General features: G+C 36.3%; 1 protein-coding gene across 1 annotated transcript; it reads right to left on the bottom strand.

Moving 5' to 3' along the window:
• Positions 1–1,207: 1,207 nt before the first annotated feature.
• LOC127974420 (liprin-beta-2-like) lies at positions 1,208–14,267 on the bottom strand. Its single transcript, XM_052577653.1, has 5 exons — positions 14,034–14,267; positions 8,714–8,800; positions 7,743–7,856; positions 5,327–5,458; positions 1,208–1,446 (listed from the first exon to the last, which is right to left on the bottom strand). The coding sequence occupies exons 1-5, from the start codon at positions 14,079–14,081 to the stop codon at positions 1,264–1,266; spliced, it is 564 nt and encodes a 187-aa protein (XP_052433613.1). The 5' UTR covers positions 14,082–14,267; the 3' UTR covers positions 1,208–1,263.
• Between the last annotated feature and the right edge of the window lie 12,295 nt (positions 14,268–26,562).

Below are 26,562 nucleotides of genomic sequence, written 5' to 3'. Positions count from 1 at the left end.
TATAAAGTATATATTCATTTAAAATTAGTAGTTTAATAGCCAAATTATAGTTGTACAATTGCATTAACCAAAATTCTACAAAGAGCTTGCTCAATTAGAAAATAAACTTTTAAGATGACAATGGGAAATGCATCTAGATGTCAGGCTATCTAGATGATGTTAGCTAGTGACTGTATATATGATAAGGGATTTTGTAGTGCTAGAACATAAAACGCATCAATAAGTTGCCTGAAAAGTAAATGCATTTAAAAAAAACAAGAGGACTAATTCCATTACACAGTTTATACTTGATCCCAGTAAGGTGTTTGCAAAAAAAAAATAAAAATAAAAAAATAACAAAATAGCTGAAAAACAGTTCATTTACATTTTTTTTTGTACAAAATATTGAAATAGTTAAACATTATTTTAAAATAAAAAATAATAATAATAATTCCAGAACCAAAGCTTAGTAAATGTGGGTGGTCATTGAGGAGCTCTATTAGAAATCATTCTAAAAAAAGATTATTGATCAATAACAATGAATAATTATAGAATGATGACATCCATTTTATACAAAACAATTTTAACTCTTACACTTTATTTTGATTGCCCATGTCGTCAGAATTTACAAAATATAAGTAACTTTGCAATTACATGTCCACTAACTCTCTTTAGAGTATTAGACTATTAGGTTAAGGTTAGGGTTAGTAGAATAAGTTTATATGTGAGCCTGGACCACAAAACCAGTCTTAAGGCATTGGAGTATATTTGTAGCAATAGCCAACACTTCATTTTATTGGTCAAAATTATAGATTTTTCATTTATGCCAAAAATCAATAGGATCAATAAGTAAAGATCATGATCCATGAAGATATTTTGTAAATGTACTGTCCTAACAAACCACACATTAGCAGAAAGCTTACTTATTCAGCTTTCAGATGATGTATAAATCTCAATTTTGGAAAATGTACCCTTAAGTCTGGTCTTGTGGTACAGTCACTTACATACTTGCAAAGTTAATTACAGTTAGCATAATGCTTGGTGAGGGACCATCAAAAACATTTGTTAGCAGTAGTTGACATGAAGTTGCAAAGTTACTTATAGTCAGAGGAATATCTAAAATGGACTGTCTAAATAAAGTGTTACCAAACTTGGACACCAATTCAAAAACACAAACATGTTTTTTTTTTTTTTTTTTTTTTTTTTTGCAAATTACAGACTATGCCTTTAAACCTGTCAGATCAAAGTGTTGCCTGCAATTTTTATTCTACAGTTCTACAGTGTTTAAATGTGTCCAGGTCTCAGACCCACCGCTGGCTTTGACTCAGTCAGAGAGGCATGTGCTGGCTCACTGCCACAACTTTCCCCTGGGACCATCTCGGCTGGTTTCTCTTGGATCTTACTAGAGATCTCCTGCCGAATCCTACACATCTGCTCCTGAAGCTCGCTAATCAGATTCACTACACTCTGTCAGAAAGGAATAGCAATAGGGAAGAACGGATAAAAGAAGGTAAGATAATGTGGAAAGAATGGATTATGGGACGCAGACATGCAGTGATTTCACCTGTCTGTGTTCTTTGGGTTGCTCCAATAATTAGATTATTAAATCACATTTCTCCTTTGTGATTTATAACCTCTGATATATCCTTTCCTCTTGTGATTTTTTTTCTTCCCAACCATTATCAGTCATGCATGGTAACATAATGTAATATGTATAATAGTTATCAGTCAGTGTCATTACACATAAACACAGTTTAGTACCACAAAAAAGCAACAGATTCATAGTTTAAATATAAGCGTTACATATTTTGCCGAATTGAACTTTTACATAAAGTCACTGGAAGTTGTTTCTCTGGACTGATTGTCTGCATAAGGTGTCAATTTATTACATCATCCAATTATGTACATTATGGGTACAAATTAGTGATTGGAAAGGTTAACCTGCATGTTTTTGTGTTAGATTAACTCTTCAAACAATCGAAGAAACTCAAACATACCAGTTTGAAAGAATATAAAAATGTTACATAAATGTTTCGAAATGTCCCATTAAAAACCAAAATGAACACTTTAGTTTAGGGACTAATTCTCACTATTAACTAGTTGCTTAATAGCATGCAGCATACTAGCATACTGGCTGCTTAATAGTATTTATAAAGCACATACTGTGTTAATGCCTTATTCTGCATTACCATATTTTCGCTCCATTAATCATACTCTAACCTGAACTTAACAACTACCTTGCTAACTATTAATTAGAAACAAATGAAGAGTTTATTGAGGCAAAGGTCATAGTTCTGTAGTTACTTAAGAGTGAAAACCTGTGCTATGTCATTTTATACACTACAAATGTAGTATTTTTAGTTAGTTAGTTAGTTTGTTTGTTTTAACAAGGTGAGTACTCAATAACAAAAACTAAAAGTTATGCATAATCTTGAGAGCATGCTATTTCTTACAAATTAGTGTTTCTTTAATTCTGCTTTTCCAGGACATTCTGTTGGTTTAATACAATGGAACATATCAAGATAATTCGTAAACATCACTCATCAGCTCATTTAATTGCCTTTTAAACAAACTGCAATGAGAAAACATGCTGTCTGATCCTATCAGCCTGGGCTTTCTGAAATATTATTTTACACAAGTAAATATCTCAATGACCTATTTCACACAAGCCAAGGTCTCAAATATAAGAGCTTTTGTTAAAGAGCCAAGTAACTAAATTAGTTTTCCAGGATATACTGTATGGGTAATCATGATTTGAACTCAAACCAGTTTCCAATGTGGTGTTTGAAATAACTTTATCGTCTGGGTACTGATCTTTAAAAACATATCAAGTTAACTCACAATTTAATGCATAAAGCTGTCATTAGCTAAGGAACTTGGCTTTCCTGTGTGAACCATAAAGGCTCAACCTATAATAACTACTTAAATTTTAGTATGTCAGCCACCAAATGTTGTGACAAAAATAACTGTAACTTTCAAAATCAAAGACAGCCATGAAGTTTATAAAAAATATCTAAAAATATATATAAATAATAATAATAATAATAATAATAATAATAATAATAATAATAATCTGTCAAACACAAACTCCAGTAGCATTTTTTACAGCAAAGGAGCCTGTGTTCTAATAAAAGTAAAAAAAAATAAAAAAAAATACATGCACTGTGTCCAGCACGTGGATGAAAGAACTTTCATGTGAGATGCCATGTGACACCAACAGCATGGTAAACTAGATGGCAAACTGGCCTATCTATAGCAGGTAGAAAGACAGGACCTTGTGAGGGAGGGTAGAGAGAGTGAGAGAGAGAGGGGGAGAATGGAATGCCACTGGAATGCTCACGGGTGGATTGGTGCCATTCTTTAACTGTGTGAAGCCCAGCAGTTGTTAGACATCACGCTGAGGTCATTCTTAACACTCTATCCCTGCTAAAAACACTCTGGCTGTTTGTCATTTAGACTAGACTGCTCAAGACCATTTAACTGAAATTTGTTCTGTTTGTATTGCATGAGGCCTGTAATGGTTAAATGAAAGGTTCGCAGCCACACAAACACACACAGCGTATGCCAGCACATCGTAATGTCAGAGGAAAGGTATGTTTTAGATCAACCAGTTCTGTCCCACAGTAGTTACTCTGAACATAGTAATTACATGAAAATAGAACACTGCAAATTAAAAGACACAAATTATTTGATGTAAGTCATAACAGCAGCTTTGAATAATAATAACAATAATAATAATAATAATAATAGTAATAATGATAATAATAATAATAATAATAATAATAATAATAATAATAATAATAATAATAATAATAAACCACATAATAGTTTACAAGACTTTAAGAGGCAATACTTTGTTTACAAAACATATATATTTTTTTATTTTATTTTTATTTTTTTGCCACATTTGAGATTATTGGTCAAAAACTGAGCGTACCTAGTTCACTAACAATTTTTGTTTTGTTTTGTTGTTGTTGTTGTCCTTATTGTTTATGCATGTGAACTTAGGTTACATCATTTAATTTCAACAATTTTGAATACATATCAGTGCCACCATGCTCCAGATCTGTGGTAATAGTGTATTTGTGCAATACACAAAGTTCTACGATATATATATATATATATATATATATATATATATATATATATATATATATATATATATATATATATATATATATATATATATATATATATTAGGGCTATATATATATATATATATATATATATATATATATATATATATATATATATATATATATATATATATATATATATATATATATATATACTTTAACGCGTTAATTGAGATTAATTAATTACACAAAAAATAACGCGTTAACTAAGATTAATTAATTACAGAAAAAAAAATTCCCGCATTTTTAATAACTTATTTTTGCACCGCGGAACGTTTCTCACTGGACGCGTTTCGGCGGACCGAATATACTGAAGCACCAACTAGCGTTCGCATCATAGTTCGCAATGGCATATCACTGCAGCAGCACATCGAGCCTCAAGTATCACCTAAACGCAAAACATATAGCAGCTAGCGTGGACTTTACACTTTATGTTGAACTATGTATTATTTTGTTGGTGCAACAGTTTATGTTGAACTCGTTATTGTTTTGGCCAAAGTTATTGAGAGTTGGACTTGAGTATGTTATGGCCTCTGAAGCAACAGAGAGATGTTTTCTAATAGTCAGTGTTTCCAATGTTCTGAATGTACTTGACAGTATTGTGTTTTACTTAAAAAAAAAAACACTTTACAGAAGGTTCCAGCACCTATAAGCTTCCTGAATTTCTGAAATGTACTATTTCTAAATTGTTTCTAAATATGCTATTGCTACACTTCATGGCAAAACAAAAATAAACAATATTTTGTTGCTTAAGCTTATGTATTCAGTCATTATTCAATGGTATACTATAAATCCATGTGAAAAAAATTACTTCTCACTGTTCTCAGGTCAAATATTTATATGCGATTAAAATGCGATTAATTTTGATTAATTAATTACAAAGCCTCTAATTAATTAGATTATTTTTTTTTATCGAGTCCCGGCCCTAATATATATATATATATATATATATATATATATATATATATATATATATATATATATATACATAGTCTAACTTATTTAGGCTACAGCACACACACACACACACACACACATATATATGTATATATATATATATATATATATATATATATATATATATATATATATATATATATAGGTTGTAGCCTAAATAAGTTAGACTATGTTCTTCAATCTGCATCTCTTAATCAACTTTGGGTGCAATCAGAATCTGTTGAGTTTTATCTTAGATGTTCTAAGAGTTTTACCTCAGCTTTATGTTGTCTCTCGGCACTCTTGATGTGTTTCTCTTCCATCGTCCCCAGCTTTACTTTTAGACAGGACACTTCCTCCATCAACCCCAGCTTCTGTGATTCTAGAGAACTCCTGTTCAGAAGCTCCTATGAGAGTCCACACACAAATGTAAACATGCACACAACAAATGAAGGAAACTAAGGGACTGCACTCTTAAGGAGGCACAAAGTCCGTTCAAAATCTCTGTACTTTGCTGTCCCACAATGGCTAAATATACACAGGTTATGATGGCTATATTTACCCACTTCTCTCGCAGGGACTGACACATGAGAGAGAGCATGAGACAGATCTTGAAATTTGTTATTGTGGTGGGAAGAGTGTATTACACATAATTATAGTAAACAGAATAGGTGTTGAAACAAAAACACAGAATCAAAGATAAAACTAAATAATAATGTAAAAATTCATAAATAAATAAAGCAATGTAGTCTGAGAAATGCAGCTTATCATCAATCACAACTTGCAGGTTTGTAGTTGTTTTTGTTTTTGAGTTATGGTTGATTAGCCAGACTGGATGGTGAAATTTTGGTGATAGGTTTGTTGAAACCACAATCAGTTCTGTCTTAGCAAGGATGAGTTGAAGGTGATGGTCTATCATCCAACAAGAGATGTCTGTTAGACAAGCAGAGATGCGATCAGCTATTGTCAGATCATCAGGATGGAGTTGAGTGTCATCAGTGTGACCAGATTAAGTGTGTTTAAGACTTGTACGCCTATGTAGGCTATTTATACCTATTCCCTTCCTATGGAGGAGGTTTGTTGCGGGCTAGCCTCCTTTGCTTGGTTCACCACGCAGGTGCTGTGGGGCGTGGTTGGAATTAAGAAGGAGATAAAAGTAGCGTGCGGGGTTGATGAGTTTTTGTTGGCCTGGTTATTGCATTTTAACCATACCATTTGTGATAATAAACTGATATTTTCTTGTATACCAGTCCTTTTCTCACTTTCTTTGAATCCTTTAAGATACCTGTGAAGGGAACTAGGTAATGTTAATAAAGTATAGTTTCATAATGTTACATCAGCATAGCAGTGATATGAAAACCCATGTTTCTGAATGAAGTGATGCCATGTAGATGGAAAAGAGAAGTAGTCCAAGAACTGAGCCCTGAGTCACCCGGTAGCTAGATGTTGCGACTTGGATACCTTACCTCTCAAAGAAAATAAATTCTTAAATTTCACACTACAGAAGCCCCCCCCCAAAAAACACTTCAAAATGTCAGTAGCTTGTGCTGAAGAGCTTTACGTGAGCTCCAAGTATTTCCAAGACAGCATATGGAAAATATTAGTCCCATGTCACTGGAATAGGATTTGCCTTTGAAGGCCTAAACCTCAGTGACCACAGACACATGCCCTGAAAAGCTTCCCATCTGAAGACTGGAGATTTAATCAACCAAAGAGCTTTCAAAGCAAAGGCAAGTTAAATAGAAATATGCAATTAGTTTTTGAGGAAAATTAGATTTACCAGCAGTGGAATGTGAATTTTGTCCTTGAAAAATGGAATGATAAGTACAGGTGTCTTACCATGTCTTGGAAGATTTTATCTTCATAAATGGTCCTAATTTTTCTAGCAGGTCTACTATAACATCAAAGCTCCAAGACCACTTCACTTTCTTTCACTTAGTTTCATACACCACTTTTTATTTTATTTTTTTAATGGACACATCCTTGTCTGGAATACAACCACTACTTCAATATTTGAGTTGTCAAGGTAATGTGATGACCGATCACCTGGAAAACCAACAAAGAATTGCCACACAGATGCCAAAGTTACTTTTCAAGTACATCAGGTGGAGTTTTTTTTTTTTTTTTTTTGATGTGAGCTGTTTCCATAGAGTATAGCTATTAGATTAATTTAAAATAATAGCCGTTTAAAGTCTTAAACTAGAGGAACCAGATTTTTTTATTTTCTGAATCACAAATGTACAAATCTCTACAGTATTCAGATCTATAGATATGGCTCAGGTCTCTGAAAATAGGATCACTGTCAAAAAAAGTGACAAGTCAACTATGACACCTACTCCCTTCAGAAACCCAAACTCTTTAATGCATTACAGCTCATTTACACACCCATTGAGCATATTAAAAATCCTGGCCTTTCCCAGTCAGTGTGAAGCAATGTATGCTGGATAAAAAGCAGATGACAAATTATGTAATTTTGTAAATATTTTAGTGCTCTTTAAATTTTGCGCAACACATATCAGCATAGGTTGCTTTTTGAATCTGAAACACAGTCTAATCCATACTTTGCAAAGAAGATGGATTTACAATAACTCTTCAGTGTTTGAATAAATTCTAAAACAAATATGAAAATGAAAATAATTTCAAGGTTTTTTTTTTTTTTTTTTTTTTTTTTTTTAGAAACATTACTATTACCTGTTGAAGCATCTCCTCAGTGGAGTTGAGCTTGTGCTGATATTCCCCAAGAGAATTCTCCAGGTCTCTGATCTTCTCTCCCTGAGCCTCCACTTGATCTGTCAACACACTCACCTGAGGAACAGATTTAAATTAAGTTTAATTTGAGGTACACCATCTTTGTCCATTGTCCTTCTAAATGTGCTCACTGGTCTGAGAGTAAATTATAAACTACTGACAGTCTAATCACACTTATTATTATATTCTGAATTACACTAAATATACATATACTAGTGTTGTCAAACAATGAATGTTAACAATCGTGATTAAATGCATCCAATATATATATATATATATATATATATATATATATATATATATATATATATATATATATATATATATATATTCATTTTTTTTTACATAAGAATATAAATATACAAATGTAAATATTTTCTAAATATATACTGTATGTGTGTGTGTGTGTGTGTGTGTGTGTGTGTGTGTGTATTTATATATACATGATAAATAAACACAGTACATATACATACGTTATGTACACAAAAACTTTTATTTTGGATGTAGTTAATCACGATTAATCATTTGACAGCACTAACATACACATAATCATTAAGTTATTCAGAGTTTCAAACAAATTAAAGGAATATTCTCATCAATTCATCAAGTCGATCAGGAAGCACCCACGTGTACTTACTGTCAAAAAGCCAACAAGCCAGAACAGGACTAATCCGTAAAGCCCTGTCTGTTCCCGTGAAACACCACAATTGTACTGGTTTGGCTAGAAACACTTTATGGTTTTCTTCAATTATTTTAAGCTATAACTGAAAGGTTTTCACAAAAGTTCCTCATAAAACATTTATTAAACTATTGTTACATTTTGTTTGCTGTCAATGTTATTCCTTTTCAAACATAACTACATGAATATCATAAAACACTGATGTTTAAACTATTTAATGAACAAATTGTTTTACCTGTAACACAAGAGACTCTTTATCTCCTTCTAGACGAGACAGTCGCTCCTGGTAGCTCTCACCATTGCCTGAGCCTTGCACATTGACCTGTGGTTCAAAGGTAGTTAGAGTTATGTTTACAATCAACAGAGAAGAAAATGAAACACTATAAATCATGAAACATAACACAGTAACCAGCTGATGATAGTTTCTCAATAGCCTGTATGATTCTATTTCTATTGAATATGTCACAGCTCTTTGGCAAACTTTTACTATACCCAGCCAAAGTAGGGTTTTAGAGAGGAATTTCTTAAGAGGTTTATTTTGATAATAAGGTTTTAGTACACAATCTCCATGCATTAAAGCTCAAGGACTCAGTGGAATATGTCAGTGATGTAAAAAATATTGAATTTACAAACAAGATTTGCATCTGAATACCTGCTCTATAAAACAATGTTAGAGTCTGAGAAACCTTAATTGTTTTGATGTTTAATCAAATGTTGTACACGTTCACAGGCATATACAAATGTTTTTAACACAATGTGTGTGTGCATTTTGTGGGTATAAAGACGAAGCAGCATTTTATATATATATATATATATATATATATATATATATATATATATATATATATATATATATATATATATATATATATATATATATATATATATATATATCAAACTCTTGGTCTTAGACTTTGAAATGCTTTTCCCCAGCCTTTAATGCAGCCAATTCCAACTGTTGCTTGTTTTGGGGAGTTTCTGTCTTTAGTCTCCTCTTCAGCTGGTGAAATTAATGTTCAATCAGATTTAAATCTGGAGATTGATTTGGGCAATCTCAGACTTTACATTTCTTTGTTCTGATAAAGTCCTCGACTGTACTAGCAGTGTGTTTTGGGTCATTGTCCTGATCCAATATGAAGTGCTTTCTAATGAGTTTGGTGGAATTTTCTTGAATATTGGCAGCCGAGATGATTTTGTACCCTTGCAAATTCATTCTGCTACTGCCATCATACATTAAGTCATCATTAAAATTAAGAGGTCCTGTTCTAGAGACAGCCATGCATGTCCATGCCATGACACCACCTCCACCAAGTTTTAGTGCACAAACAAAAAATATATCCATGTAATTTATAACTGTATATTTTCAGACAGACAAAATCAGTGTCTCAATTTGTGTTCTTGTCTGTTCTTGTGGACTTGTGAAACATCATTGCCCAAACATGCTTACTTTTCTAAATATAACTGTTATTGAATTTAAATATGTCATGAAATGTAATTTTAAGAGTTTTTCAGGTGAGAATGCAATTGTTTAAAACTCAAATCTGCTGTATATTTATAAAGATAGCACCTATTTGAAAAATTGCTTTTTGCGTTTTGCCTGAGCTCAAAGTTATCTTTATGTTTATATATTTGATTTGAACTTTACAATAGTACAGCGCTGCAGAATATTTTATACTGAACTGTTTGCTTTTGTCTTTATTTCCTCTTATATAAGGCCACTTATACTTTGTACTATACTTTTATAATGGTAATTTTTGTTCATTAAAAATTTCATTTAACAAAAAGAGGCAAAGTAATGCTTATTGTTGATGTTTATCATTGATCACTACTTCCCGGCATACACTACACATACCAAGTAAGGGTACTACTGGCAGTGGAAATACAACAAGCCTGATCAGGGTTACCCGAAAAGAAACGTACTGTACTGTACTATACCACCATACCAGTGGAAACAAGCCATTAGATATGCATTAATTTATGTAAATTGGAGTGCAAACGCACTTTAACATGCACTTTGTGTTTGTTGTCCTGAAGCTTGATCACAGATGTGGATAAATGCACTTGCATCTTAGACTTTCATATGAAATCAATGTAAATACAGTCAGTTATGTTTTCAGAGCAGGACAGCACATCTGATATATTTAAATAGATTTTTGCATTAGTGTAAATGCAGCCTGTTAAAGCTGCTACTGGCTATGATCTCATTAATAATAATCAAATGGCAATAATACTGAGAAAAAAAAAAAAGAAAAAAGAAAAGAAAAGACATGCAGTAATATGGAATACTGAGAATGTGACGCATCGTGATACTGAGTTGATAATGATAATCATAACTGAACTGAATCATGAAAACAAGTGAATATTTACACCCCTACTTTTTAAGATGGCAGTACTGACATACAGAGATTTCCACTAAAAACTAAAAGCATAGAAACTGCAATTTTGTTAAAATTTAAAGTTGTTAAGATGTATTTGCGATGAAGAATAATTAATTAAAAAGCTGTTTACATAAAGGTGGCACAAGTTTTATTTATAATGAACCTGGAAGTCCACATCCCTGCATAATTTACCTTTATTCCTTATAATTCTAGCCTGGCTGCAATGTCCTGGTTATCCTTAAAAGCCTCTTGGGTTACAAATGTAACCTTGGTTCCCTAAAAATGGGAACGAGACACTGCATCTTTCCATGACAACCCTACAAGTGCGTCCAAGAGTATAAGATGGTGCATGAATGTACATCATCAATTTATTTATCTAAAACAAACATTGTTGGTAGGCCTGAAGCATGGCATTCCCTCCTCGTGGGCCAACTGCTAGACACCACCTATCGGGAATACTGGCCCAGAGAGAACTTTTTTTAGTTCCCTTAGCCTACCACTACCTGGAGCGAGCAAACATTTCATCTAAAAAAAACTGTGCCCATATGGAACCAAAGTGGATTTACAGGTTTACTGCCTAAACATAATGGGGAAACCACATTCACCAGGTCCTTGTATGCAAGAATGGAAAAGCTCACTTGCAAACATCCATGCCTTATTTGGCCATATCCATATCGATATTGCCAGCAAGAGATGCCTCTCCGGGATTCTCAAATGGGAGACAGAACCAAAGAGAGACATACCTCTCTCGATTTCCTCTGTCAACTTGACCTGCAGCCCCTACAAGATGATACTATGCAGTCATATGCTATGTCTCGGCCATAAAGGGTCCAAAGCCAGAAACAAATGCTAACTTCAAATGGGAGCTTCTTCATCAGCTCTCTCAAGAATTGAACATGAATGCTATCTCATCAAAGCAAATAACAGGTGTCAGATATCTATGACATGGAGAACACACTTCCTGTAATGGTTGGTTGAGAGTTCCACAATAATCATACACTGCTACGTAACAAAATACAAAAAAGCTGATGGCATACTTTACAAGCTATAGGGCTGGGCAAAAAACAAAATAAAAATATTCACAAAATAATGTTCAATATCAATCAGTATCAGTAATTATTGAAAAAAATTATAATAACCTTTTTTAAACGAAGACCAGTATGTGTATATACAAAGACCAGTATGTGTATAAAAGAGCTAGAAAACTTGGAGTTGTAATATATAATAAGCTGAATTTCTCCGGTCCTGCAGATTGGCTTTATATAAGGCCCTTTCTTTCAGAACATACAACACAACTCCTTGTTCAAGCTCTTGTTTTCTACAATTAATCCAAAATACAGCTGGAAGATAAATATTTACTTAGCCGAAAAAACACACGTCACACATCTTTTCATCAATTTGCACTGGCTACCAGTTTTTTTTCCTAAAAAAACCCCACTAGGTCTGCACCCCTTTACCTAAATTCATGACTTCGGAATTATTTACACGTTTGAAGCTTGCGTTCTGTAAGTGAACAATGCATTATTGTGCCACTTCAAAGAAGCACAGAATCACTTAGACATCTTCAAGAAAAAACTAAAAACACATATTTTCCATCTTAATTTGTCCCTCTAACTCTAGCAAATTCTATTGTATTGTAATTATACTATATCTGTTTATCTTTATATATAAAATATATATATATATATATATATATATTTTTTTTTTTCTATTATATCTACTTGTTTTTCTTTGTGTGTGTTTGTCTGTGTGTATATTTGCTTCTATTGTCCTCATTTGTAAGTTGTTTTGGATAAAAGTGTCTGCTAAATGACTAAATGTAAATGTTAATATGAGACACAGTGGAATGGAATAATGCTGCATTCATGCTACTGTATCTTGCAATTACCGTGATTCCGAAATGACGTGACGTTTTACTCAGTGCTGCCCATGTTCTCAGACTCAGAGGTAGCACCTAAGTAGTACCTAAATTAATATGGCGGCAGTAAGGTGGTACAGCTGTCTCTGGTCCAACCCTCAAAAATATTCCGATCTTACAATTTGTAATTACGAGTTCAGGAGCACTTGATGGCTTTGGTGTTGATAGTGTTTCCATAGAAAACAATAATTCTGCTCCGAGTAGAATCTCACGTCATCTCAGAATTAAGGATGGCATGGCATGAACACAGCATAATTCCCCCACAATTGATTGAGATTTTTTTTCTAAAAGTTGAATCTGTTTTAACTTTATATGGCTATCTATACATCTCCTGTGCGAGATACGGATGCAAAAGTCATATTTGTCAGTCTCAAAAATGCACAGAACATGTTCTATGTGAATGGCTTGGTTTCCATTTAAACCTAACCAAACTTTTTGAATGAAAAATGCAGCAGTGGCGCATCTCATAGGTTCAACTTGATAGGCTAACAAAAACAATATTTATATAATTACCTCGTCTTGTGCTTCACTGATAGGTCTTCCTTTTTTATTCACAATCTCAACGCAGGCATGCACAACACTCATTTGAATATGTTTGTGTCTTGTAATGTCACATCTTTTTGGTGGTCTGCTTGTCGCTCAAAGCACGCACCTATATCAAGCACTATACCAAATATTTTGTTTATCCTTATCGATGGAGGTGTACCATCCATAAATACGATAACTTTTTATCACCCATCCTTAGCAGGTTACCACTTATACTCTTGTTGTGTTTATACGCAAGCTTCAGACACCAGCCATGATTAGGGCATTCTCCTTATAGTGTCTCATTAGATTTAGTGAAGAAGTTCCCATTTCAAAGGGAACCATGTTAAATGAACTTCTGTCTACGAAAAAATTGACTACAACTGATATCACACTATCACATGTGCTGTTAAACAGAATATACACATCTGTAACTACATGAGACAGATACACAATAGGTATACTAAATTTATTGTGTATACTAAATTTATATCTAATAGAAGTACTGCTGCCATAACCAACAATTAAATAAACCATGAAAATGCTTTTGCATGTACCTTTTTGCATCTCACATGGTGCTTAACCCATTAATCCTACAAAACATCCACTCATGAAAAAATTATTAAGTTGTTTTTTTTAAGTATTTCAAATGCAATATTAAGCATTTAGATGAACATGAATGGCAAAAAAAAAAAAAAAAAAAAGCCCAGTGAAAAAGAAAAGGTCATGCTTACCTTCTTAAGCCATGCAAAATGTTTGTAAAAATCAACGTCCCATTCCATTTTGCAGGGCCATTATAGTATCCTTAAGTCTCATAGCATTATAACTATCTCAGATATGCCTCTTTCTTTCTTTTCACCCTTCATGTAAAAGCTGTAGGTTCTTTCTCTTCTTCTTTGTCTTTACTCTAAGTTTAGCCTTTGGTTTAGGTTCCTAAGCATCTGGTTTGGAGAAGCGGTCTGTAATATCAGGCTTCACTCCTGCCAGCTGCCCTCGGCTTCTTTTTACTTTTTCCCTCCTCCCTTTTCTCCTTTACTCTCCTCCTCCGCGTTTTTTTTTTTTTTTTTTTTTTCATTTGCCAAACCATTTTTTCTTCTTGTTTCAAAACTTTTACCTCCTCCTCAGACTCAACACTCATACATGTTGCCAGATTGTGGGCATGGAAGAGGATCCTTCACTGACAATGGAAGGTGACAATATTTCATTTGAACATGCCTCTGATTTTTAGATTGAAGCAGATTCTTTTTAGGATATAATCTAATAAAGACCAAAACAAAAACAAACAATCTGACATGAGTGCATATTCAAAACAGAATAACTGTCAGTAGTTAAAACTGGCTTTCTCTCTCTCTCTCTCTCTGAAAAGCAAGTATGTTAACTTATCATGTTTCTTAAACATCTGGTTGAAAATATGCTTTAGTACTATCAATTATTTTCATATGACACCTTTTAAGCTCAACTGTGGTTTTGCTTTTTCATTTTTTTCTTCTACACACTGGTGAAATAAACCTTACTCAAAGTGATCCAGGCTAAAACAACAACTCATCACTGGCATATTCTAGACTGAAGAACCTCAAATGAAGGAATGTTAAGTGATGCAAATAGCAAAGCATGTCAGTGGTGTCATTCTAATTATCAGAATGGTGCTCGGCCAAATAAATTATCCACCTTCAAAAAAAAAAAAAAATTGTTTTTTGGCCTTTTGTAAACTTTATGGGTATTTATTTTGGTCTCATTTGCTTCCAGCTATGTTTAGCTGTACAAATCTACTTGTTTTGTTGCGTGAAACTGGAAATTGGTGTGTCTTACTATATTATTTTAGTCTATTATCTTAATTATGAACACACTGGTTTGTTATCAAAACAGATTTGCCGTTTACAGCATGTTGTTATTTTTCTGGTCATTTCTCTATAGCGGACGTTGAACTGGAAGTCTTGCCAATAGGCTTACATTCCACATTGTTCCACAGAACAAACGGTAACACTTTATTTTGATAGTCCACTTTAGACATTCTACTAGCAGTAAGTAACTTTGCAACTACATGTCAACTAGTAGTTAGTAGAGTATTAGTAGACTGTCTGCTTAATATCTTCTAACACTTTCTTTGTCAACTTATTGTCAACTTTTACTAAGCCTAAACCAGTTATGACAGTTATGCTCTGTAAATAGCAAAATGTCACTTTGGCAAGGACTAAGTGTTTAAAATAAAATAAAATAAAAAGTTCTCACTGAAATCTCTGATCTCCTGTCAAGCCACAGCAGCAGAGAGTGAGCTGTGGCAGAGGGCATCTGTCTCCGCAGGGTGTCCTTGTCCTCTGCACATATCTGTCCTTCCAGAGAAAATTTCAGCTCCTCAGCCAACTGGAGAACCCTGAGATGAGCAGGACACACTGGAAAGGTATGTATTGCTAGAGAATTAACATCGTCTGCAGACACCACAGCCTTAGATCCTACAGGACAAAGACAAAAAGAGGTACTGTGTCCGGAGCTATTTTTTATGTTTATTAAAAGAGCACACAATTCCAAATAAATCTCCTGTGAAAACTTGTATCATCAAGGCTGACAAAAGAACACAACTCTGCAGCCAACAAAATGGCGTTTTCCCCGTTTGCCACATTGAGTTCTGGGAAACTTCTTTGTTTATCCGCCTATTTACACTGATTCGCCAGTTGTTCAGTCGTGCATGTGCAAAATCCTATAGGTTCTGTATTGGAATTACTGTAGTAGTTCACCTGTTTCAGTCAATGCAGTTTGAGCCGGAAAGATAATTGATTAGTTAATCTCATGATTCTTTGGGTTTTTTGAGTCGTTCCTTCATCAAGTGCCAGCAGGAGCTTTGACCATAGACATGTTAGGGAAGTAACATGTACGATTTTAAATATATTTGATAAAATAAACTAAATGACTCAAAAAAAGATTTGTTCATTTTGAGTCTGAACTAGACTGAAAGGTCAGAGTAAAATGATCCGAACTTGATGACCCATCACTACATATTTGTAGGATAGTGCTGCCTTCCCACTATTGATTTTAGGGCAGTATTTGATTGTTTGTCATGACTGTGAAAAATGTCACCAGTGTACGTCATTCATGCAGCATCAAAAATTGCAATAGTAACTCTATCCGGAAATGCTGAATCCCTGACAATTTAGCATCTGCAAAATGACTTAATGTAAATGTAAACATGAATGTACAGTTTTCTAAAGAGAGGAAAACGTGTTACATTTAAACATGTGGTTTTAATATTCTAGCTCATCTGCATGTCTTTTAGCATCACTGTCTTAGTACATTAAACCAGCATTTTAAAATACTTCAAAAATTGATTTAACATGTCATTTGTTGAAATAAATTTAAAAAGTACAGTGAATTTGTGACTGCTCACTGAATGTGACCCAAAATCTCTGATTCTCCTCTGTGGCCATGGAAAGATTAATATTTAAAATGACAACAATTATACTTTGTCATTTAAATGTTTACAACCAAAAAAATATGTATCCACTTTTGTCAGCTTGTTGAACACACACTTTTATTTGGATAATCTACAATATGATGGCTGAAGCAACAGTGAGCATCCAGAAGGTGACACTGTTTTCATGTTAATCAGGTAAGCATTGTAAACCAAATTCTACAAAACCTAAGAGAGAGAGAGATAAAAAATATATATATATATATTAGTGTGATAAAATAACTTATATTCCATGCCAGCAATACAGTTAAGAATGAATGACTGTTTAACGTAAAGGCAAAAACAAAACAAAAGATAAGCAATTATCCTTATAGAGAATGAGATCTTCCCAAAATGCAATGCGAGGTGACAACATTGTGATGCAACTCGTCATTAACTCTAGAACTGTTTAAGACTCTACTCCAAAAGTAGGATCTGATCTAAATTAGTTCCCCCAAATGGAGTATCTATAACTAAATATGTTCCTAGTTCTATGGTGTGAGTATGACATAAATAGTTCTATGAACTATGAAAAGCTTCATCCGGTGCTATGGATCAAGTGGAGATAATTAATTGAGAATATGCAGATGCACGCAAGCATTATCTTGTCCAAATACCCACACTTTGCAGTCTTGGCCACTTGGGAGCGTGTGCATGCGACAGGAAGTAAGAGCTGGAGACTGGAAGTCCCGAGGTGGATCAGAGCACCCAGATGGTGCTGACCAAGGGTGTGGTGAAGGACTGACAAGCACCAGTGGAGATGGAGCTGAGGAACTGGCTGGCTTAAGAGGAGATGGGAGAAGGATGCTGGGAGGGAACGCAGAAAGACTTGAGCTGGGTGGAACCAGCGGGGAGACAGGAGATTCAGGGCTAGATGAAACCAGTGGTAACACCGGAGATTCAGGGCTGGATGAAACCAGTGGAGACACAGGAGATTCAGGGCTGGGGGGAAGCAACAGAGATGCAGGAGATTCTGGGCTGGGCGAAACCAGAGGAGACACAGGAGAACTGGGAACTACATCGCCAAACTAGTTTTTTAAATCCATGTGAAAAATGTCCATTAGTTCCCCCATATGAAACCAGATGCAGCTCACCCTCATTTGCAGGAGTGTGGGTGGGGCTTTTCTTCCTAGCCCTCCATCTCCACCAGTATTCCCACAATGCACAGTGTAGCCGGGTCTTTAGTCACAGCAGGATCGGGCTCTGCAACGAGCTCAGCAGCAGGCTGTGGAATTAGTTCCATGCAGCAGGATGATGGCTGGCTGGTCTCTAATTTGGGAGTGTGGTTGGAGATATCCTCCTCAGCAGGGCAGATGGTTAATGGAGATCCATTATTCTCCTACACCCACTCCATGAAAGTGGCAAAATCCTACTTGAGACCGTTCGCTAGCAGGCGTGCCTTACATCGCTCGCTTAGACTGGTGATGTAGAATACATAGAATGAGTGTTCTGGGAAGTGTGTAAGGCACGGCAGATCTAAATAGTCCCTGGTATGGTCCTTCAGCGGATGGTCCTGCTGCTCCAGGCAAAGGAGCTAGGAATGGCTCTGATATCCATTCCGGGAGTGAAAAAAAAAAAGAAAAAAAAAAAAATTCTGCTAATTGTTAATCAGCTAATCAGGTCTGCTATTCTGTCATGAGTGTTGGTGTGCAAAACAAATGTACAACGAAGTAGTATAAACAAAGCATTATTCCAGTTATTTAACACAGTCCAAATTATAGCAGGCAAAGGAATCTAAGGGACCACAGACTAAAATAATAGAAACTTAATTTGGAAGCTAATTGAATAAAAATCCATGGAAAAAAAAAACAAGGCTGGAGAATGGAAACACAGAAAACTTAACCAAAACAGATCACACATGTGACAGTGTAACGATCGGGGACACAGGATACGAGAGATCCAAAAGAAGTCAAAAGGTCATAACCAGAAACATCCGTCCAAAAACAAAACAAACAGGAAACAGGAAACAAGAAACAAGAAACTAGAACCACAAAGGAATGCGAGGAAACTAGCTGACAGAAAGTAAAGACTCCATCAAACAAACAGAAATCGGCCGGTTTAAATAGGCAGGGTAATGACTATGAAGCGAACACCTGAGTGTAATTAACCAGAGTGCAATTACTGTGATGAAGGGACAAGGCCTTGTGGGAATTGTAGTGCCTGCGATGAGGTGCCTATGGGGAAGTGAGACCACTAGTGGAGACCCAGGGAAACAACAAGGAGACCAGGAGGGAGGTGGATCAGCGGAGGGCCGGGGGAGGGACAGAGGGCCAGGTAATAGAGGGTAACAGAGACAGGTAGTGCAAAAAAACTAAAACAACAACAAGGAAACCAGTAGGGAGGAGGACCGACGGAGGACAAGGGGGAGGGACGGAAGGACAGGTCCACAGAAGGAAACAGATAGAAAAATATAAATAAATAAACAAAACACAAGACCAGGAAGGAACAGAAAGTTCGGGGCCCAGGGCCGAGCCGACAAGGCAAGTATCCTGGGTGGATCAGGTGGAACTGGAGCCATGCGGTCGAGACAGAAGCCCACCAGGGCGGCGCAGAAGACCACCACATCCATGCGGTCGAGACAGAAGCCCACCAGGGTGGCACAGAAGACAAGTCAACAGTGACTTGACCCTACTCTGGAGTGTCAACGGTGACCTGACCCGACTCTGGAGTGTCAACGGTGACCTGACCAACTCTGGAGTGTCAACGGTAACCTGACCCGACTCTGGAGTGTCAACGGTGACCTGACCCGACTCTGGAGTGTCAACGGTGACCTGACCCGACTCTAGAGTGTCAACGGTGACCTGACCCGACTCTGGAGTGTCAACGGGAACCTGACCCGACTCTGGAGTGTCAACGGGAACCTGACCCGACTCTGGGGTGTCAACGGGAACCTGACCTGACTCTGGAGTGTCAACGGTGACCTGACCCGACTCTGGAGTGTCAACGGTGACCTGACCTGACTCTGGAGTGTCAATGGTGACCTGACTCGACTCGGGAGGGTCAACTGTGGCTGTCATCTTGTGTAGAGGCACTGGAAAGGCGGCCATCGTGTGCCATGGCTCTGGGCCGGTGGCCCTCTTGTGCAGTGGCGCTGGGCTGGCGGCCACCTTGCGCAGTGGCGCTGGGCTGGCAACCACCTTGTGCTGCAGTGCTGGGCTGACGGCCATCTCGTGCAGTGGGGCTGGGCTGGCGGTCCTCCTGTCTGTAGATCCCGGTCTAGAGGCGGCCATCCCACCGGGAGAGACAGGTGTGGTTGGGGTAACCCACGGAGACCGATGTAGGTACAAAATGAACCCCCAAAAATCAAAGGCGTCCAGCTGAACAATTTCCCTTTCTGGCAAAGGGTTATCCAGACCGGTGTTGAAAAGGTCTTTCAGGGCCGCATCATTATATTCTATTCAACCCACCAGGCTCCAGAACACTTTTGCCTCTCCACCCACCTCATTCCCCTTTTGACGGAGGGGGGTTAATTTGAGGAATTTCACCCTCCGCTCCTCCACACTGGCTAGGGAATGGACACAAAGTCCCACACCGCTGGATCTAGACATGATGGAGTCTTTCTGTAACGATTGGGAACACAGGAGACGAGAGATCCAAAAGCAGTGTGATTTTTATTGGGTATTCCAAAATCAAAATCCAAAAACAGGCAAAAGGTCATAACCAGAAACATCCATCCAGAAAACAAAACAAACAGGAAACAGGAAACAGGAAACACAAAGGAATGCGAGGAAACTAGCTGGCAAGAATGTAAAGACTCCCTCAAACAAACAGAAATCGGCCGGTTTAAATAGGCAGGGTAATGACTATGAAGTGAAGACACCTGAGTGCAATTAACTGGAGTGCAATTACTGTGATGAAAGGAAAATGCCTTGTGGGAATTGTAGTGCCTGCGGTGAGGTGCCTATGGGGAAGTGAGACCACTAGTGGAGACCCAGGGAAACACAGACCAGACACAGACTTTATTATTAATCCACAAATAAAAGTATACAGAAAATGCAACTTAAATAATCAAATGAATAGTAACAATAGGCTACAACCAACTGTATTTAATGAACTGTGCCCAAAATGTAATGACCTTATATATAAATATATATATATATATATATATATATATATTTTTTTTTTTTTTTTTTTTTTTTTTTTTTTTTTTTTTAACTAAAATTGCTCTTTAAAGAATTTAAAACACTAAATTAAAATTTTAAACTCAATTAAAAAAGAAAAATGAATAAATAAATTATCGACCATAAGGGCTACTTAAGAATTATGCATGCTAATCAAATTATCCCATGTAAGGGAAACAGGTCAATTTAGGTCGTAGGGAATAATTTAAGATTTTAAAGGGAATTTGGACAGAATCACTAAGATGGACGGCTGATCACTGAGATGGCCATTGATTCATTGAACGAGCCATATAGCATAAACTGTGCAATGGATATTAATATCCAAAGTGTACTGAAAACTCAGCACAGTAACAAGATCGGCAGTTTAAGACATTATCTTGTGAGCACGAAACACAAGATACTTTTCTTTTCAATATGAATAAGGCTTTACTAGATAAATCTAAGTCATAAGCAAATCTAACACATAAGCACACACACACTCACACAAGTCGCAGCAAGAGAGAAAGTTAGGAAATAATAAGTTTAAGAGAATGAAAATGTGAAATTCTACAGCAATACGTGACATTGCATAGACATGAACAACCATCAATCACTTAATTAACCCTCACATTGAGTCGTCAATGAGGTTAAAATTATATTAGCTCACTACACCAGTTTAGATCAGAGTCTGGAGGTAAGTTACTTGAATTGCCTGTGTAAAGGGGGTTTCCTTTTGTTGTAATTGAAAAAGGGGTTCCCTGAGGTTGCTGATTGGCTGGAAGTTCAGTAGTCGTTGAAGTGACATCTTGGGAAGCCCGAGTAGCATGGACATCCAAACTATAAAATCATATGAATGTGTGCGGAGAGGACCAACCCACCGCATCACAAACCTTTTGTAAGGGGGCACCCCTTGCTAAAGCACTAGAGGAGGCGACACCCTTTGTGGAGTGAGCTCTAAGGCAAAGCAGGGAGGCATCTGTCGTTAGCAGTCTGTGATGACACGGTGTCCCTAGAGTGGGACCCAAGGCAAGGAACCCAAGGCAAGTGAAGCCATGAAACCTGACACCTTTTGATACTGAAGAACAGTGCGATCTTGGCCTAGCCTGACCTTGCTCATGGTCTGCCGAATAGGGATGGGTATCGTTAAGGTTTTAACGGTATTACTACTCTTACTGATACTGCTTAACGGTCTGGTTCTTTGATGGTATTCTTATCGGTACTTTGTGTTGTGTGCATGGTTTATATATCTATATATATATATATATATATAAAAGTTTGCAAGACCAAGTGGTCTTACTTGGCAAAGGTTAAAGTTACCCGTGTAATGGCTAATGTTGAGTTGTTGATTGGAAACGATGCTCCCAAGTTGATGGAGCTTTGGGAAGTCATAAACGTTCATGGGGATGGCCCTTATACTATAAGAATGGAATGTAACCTGGTGATTTATATAAGAGACTGTTGCTGTGTTGTCCACCCATACTAGGACATGACAGCCCCTCAAAAGGTTTGGAGGAAATATTTCAGAGCCAGAAATACGGCCATCAGCTCGAGGCAATTGATGTGCCAATCGTGCTGATGACCCCCCCCCCCCCCCCATTCCCCTTGAGCTGGGTGGCCATCCAAGACCGCTCCCCAGCCCATCATGGAGGCATCTGTCGTCAGCATTCTGTGATGACACGGTGTCCCTAGAGTGGGACCCAAGGCAAGGAACCCAAGGCAAGTGAAGCCATGAAACCTGACACCTTTTGATACTGAAGAACAGTGCGATCTTGGCCTAGCCTGACCTTGCTCATGGTCTGCCGAATAGGGATGGGTATCGTTAAGGTTTTAACGGTATTACTACTCTTACTGATACTGCTTAACGGTCTGGTACTTTGATGGTATTCTTATCAGTACTTTGTGTTGTGTGCGTGGTTTATATATATATATATATATATATATATATATATATATATATATATATATATATATATATATAAACCACGCATGGTTTATATCATATGTATATATATATATATATATATATATATATATATATATATATATATATATATATATATATATATATATAATGTTTGCAAAATGTGGCCATTGGATATTTTGTAAACTAACTTGAAGTTCTGTGCATTTAACCCCTTACTAGTAACCCCCCTTTTTTGGCATGGAGACAGAAATTACATACCCAAAATAAAAAGGTTTCTGCTCATGATTCTTTCTGACTAGATACATAATCAACCTTTGTTCACAAAGCTGACACTTTAAAGCTTACTGTTCAGGAATCAGAATCACTCAGACTGTTATGATAATAGAGATATATAAGCTCAAACATAAAAACAAAAACAAATATATAAAAAAAAAAAAAAAACATTTTTTAAATGTATTTTTAAAATTGTTGATGTAGGATATGAGTTTGAAAACACAGTGTAGCTAAGGCCACAAGTCTTCCAAAACTTCATAAAAAATGTCATAATCGAATCTGTAAAACTGTGAATTTTATTAAATATTTTCTAAGGCCATGTCATGTATGTTTTTAGAGAAGGCTAATCAGATTGATTTATGGCCCTTGTCATCCCTGTAAGATCTCACATGTAAACTCTCCTGCGTATTTTGTATGTGTGTTGGCTTTGCAAAACTCCCCGATTCATTGCTCAAATATCGAAGCTAGAGTCTTTAAACTTTCAATTGATGCACAGTTTGTCCAGATCAAGTAAGACAGTGATGTTTAATGTGCTGTGAAAATGTAACAATAATAAACTGGGGCCGTCTGCGATGTTTGCACGTAAAGGGGTTAATTATATTGAATCCAATGACAGAGGAGATTGAATCTGCTATATGTAGTAAAATGGAAAATCAAGTATTGGCAATGGATCCTCCTTTGGCATCTTCGGTGCCGTATCAGGACAATCATCAGCAGACTTGGCAGAAATGTACAGACTTGAAAAGTCAGACTTCTCAGCATTTGTCAGTTCAATCTCAAGGACCTCTTGCACTCTATAGAATTTCTCAACAAACATCAGTTCAGTCTCATGTACCTCTTGCATCTGATGGGACTTCTCAGAATCTATAAATTCAATCTCATGGACCTCTTGCACCCTATACGATTTCTCAGCATGCATCAGTGCAACCTCATGGATGTATTGCACCCGATCAGACATCAGTTCAGTCTCATGGACAGCTTGCATCTCATGTTCTCAGCCACAAATCGACATTCAGGGTGGTGACATTGTCACCATAATGCAAACAGCAACATTGAACATCATTACCAGCAAGAGACATTCCCTTGTTTGATGGAGATCCTCTTCAGTATGTTTCATTTATAAGAGCATTTGAAAAGGAAGTGGAGGAGAAGGCAAGTCATAGTGATTGCTTGTATTATCTGGAACAGTTTACTAGGGGGCAGCCTATGGAGCTGATCTGTAACTATGCTAAGGCAAAACAGTTATTTGAGGAACATTTTGGCAATAAGTATAAGATCAACACTGCTTATTTAGAAAGAGCCTTATCTTGGCCCTCAATAAAGGTGGAGGATGTAAATGCTTTGCAGTATTAAGCTCTCTTGCAATGTCACTGAGGAGCTGCAGTATCTTCAGGAGTTAGATAATGCCAAGCAATATGAGAGTCATTATATATATATATATTTGTTATCAATCTATGAGTTGCTGCATATAACATTCTGGAAACTACTGAATGCAGAGCTTTGTTCAAAGATAGCATGAGGCCTGTTAATCAGGCAAAGATACGTCCAGAAACTACTAAGGATATGAGAACAGAATTGCCATCAAATAATTCTAAAGTAATTTCCATTATGTTTGTGTTGTGCTAAGCATCATGTATAGGAGTACTGTCCACAATTTAAAAGGATGAAGCATATGGAAAAGATGGAATTTCTAAAAGAGAAAGAGCTGTGCTTTGGTTGCTTAACCCTTTAGGCGCCAGAGGTTTTATCATTAAACGTTTGATCTTAATTTCAAAAGGCTATATCTTAAAAGTAATAAAAGATAGATACTTTCTGTCAATTATAAAAATGTTAAGGATGACCCAATGTTTATGTAGGGATTACATTTTCCCATATAATCTGCATATTATGACATCATATGGTGGTCATCTTGAATTATATAATTTTCATGAAAATTCATGTGTTTAACACTAGAACTACCAAGGCAGTCATTTTGACCGTTTTAAAGATTTGCAATGTAATAACTTTGTTGAAATATAACCCATATAACTACAGTTCCATGACTTTTCTTAATGTAAATTTTATTTTAACATTGTTATTTTATGAAAATTACAAAACACAAAAGAGTTCTGAGTATTTCTACCTTGAATGGCCATAGCGGTCAATTTGACCGCACATATTACAGGCGTTGTATCGCCTCAGCGCTTTTTCCAGTCGTTAAAGATGTGCGTAGCTGTTGCCTAGCAACCTTTCTCTGGCAGTTTTGTATGCTTTTGCTAAGCTAAAACGTAGCTTTACCGTCAAAATGGCAACAAGAAAGAAAATGACTGTCACTGAGGTTTTATCCTTGCTTGAGAACATTGATGATGCAGAGTCTGATGGAGGAGCAGAGAGCGATGTCTCTTGGTCTCTTGACAGTTCGTCTGACACTGATTCTGAGAGTGATTCAGAGTTTATTATCTGTCCTAATATAACATAACTATTTATTCATTCTAGATTTCATTAGAGGCTGCATAAAATTGTTTCCGATTCGTGTGGTCCAAACATTTCCGATAATGCTAAAGCATTGTAAACTCTAAAAGTCAAAATGTATTGAATAAAGACAGAAGTAATCATTTCCAAAATTCACAATATGTTTTTATCTAACAAAATATTCTGCTTCATTTTATATTTGTTGACATTTCGACTTTCAAAAACAACATTTCAACTGCGGTGAAAAACTTTGATCTCCAGCTTGCCGGATGCAAATTGCGGAAAGCAAATTGCGGCATGCACTTTTGTGAGAGGTCTAGTAGCTCTTACACAATAATATCACGAACATATTATATTATGTATGCTTAAATTACCCCACATTTTTTCATAAGACATGACCATAGAAAGCTTTGAAGTAAATATAACATGACAAAAATGACATTCACTGCTGTCTGGTATGAACAGTCAAAATGACTGCTATTGGCAGTTCTAGTAGTTATAGAATTCCGGTAGTGCTAGTGTTAAATGATAAAATGAAGCACTTCTTTCCCCCCAAAATGTCCCTCACTTTCTGTGTGCTATATTTCACAATACTGAATGCTCAGGTAAATAGTAAGTAGTAAACAAACTGTGTAAATCATTACTAATAAATGGTAGAAAAAAACCAAATGCATGTAGCGGTTGGGATTTTCAGTTGACTACATGCAGCAGGCACTCTGATTCCATGTATGGGGCACATATGTATTATTTATATGACACACAAACACAAGTAGACAAGAACTATTTAGTGCAAAAGCTCTGCCCCGTGTCCCATCGCCTCTGCTCCTGCTACGAGCAGCGCGACCAGATCTGCCTCTCATGCACACCGAGTATGCACAGGTCGGACTACTGTCATTGTCAATGCGACTCACCACCCTGCCTCCACGTTGCCCCTTAACTGTCCTATGAATACTTCAACCTCGTCTTACATACCCAGTGGCATTAGACAAAGACTCCACTACAATACTGTCGCCGCGATTGCAGAGAGACACACGGTCAGACGACAAAGCTATGTCTATGTCCATCCATGGATC

The sequence above is a fragment of the Carassius gibelio genome, chromosome B16 (assembly GCF_023724105.1).
Source record: "Carassius gibelio isolate Cgi1373 ecotype wild population from Czech Republic chromosome B16, carGib1.2-hapl.c, whole genome shotgun sequence".
NCBI classification, from domain to species: domain Eukaryota; kingdom Metazoa; phylum Chordata; class Actinopteri; order Cypriniformes; family Cyprinidae; genus Carassius; species Carassius gibelio.
Note: the sequence above shows the minus strand (reverse complement) of the source record. Positions and strands in the feature narration are given on the sequence as shown.

Bases quoted from the DNA above. Each gene is read 5' to 3' on its own strand.
- LOC127974420 (XM_052577653.1), bottom strand. From the start codon at position 14,081: ATGGAATGGGACGTTGATTTTTACAAACATTTTGCATGGCTTAAGAAG. The intron at 5,459-7,742 runs GTAATAGTAATG...GGACTCTCATAG, and splicing joins CTGAGGAGATGCTTCAACAG to GAGCTTCTGAACAGGAGTTC. The intron at 1,447-5,326 runs GTAAAACTCTTA...CCTTTCTGACAG, and splicing joins AGAGACAACATAAAGCTGAG to AGTGTAGTGAATCTGATTAG.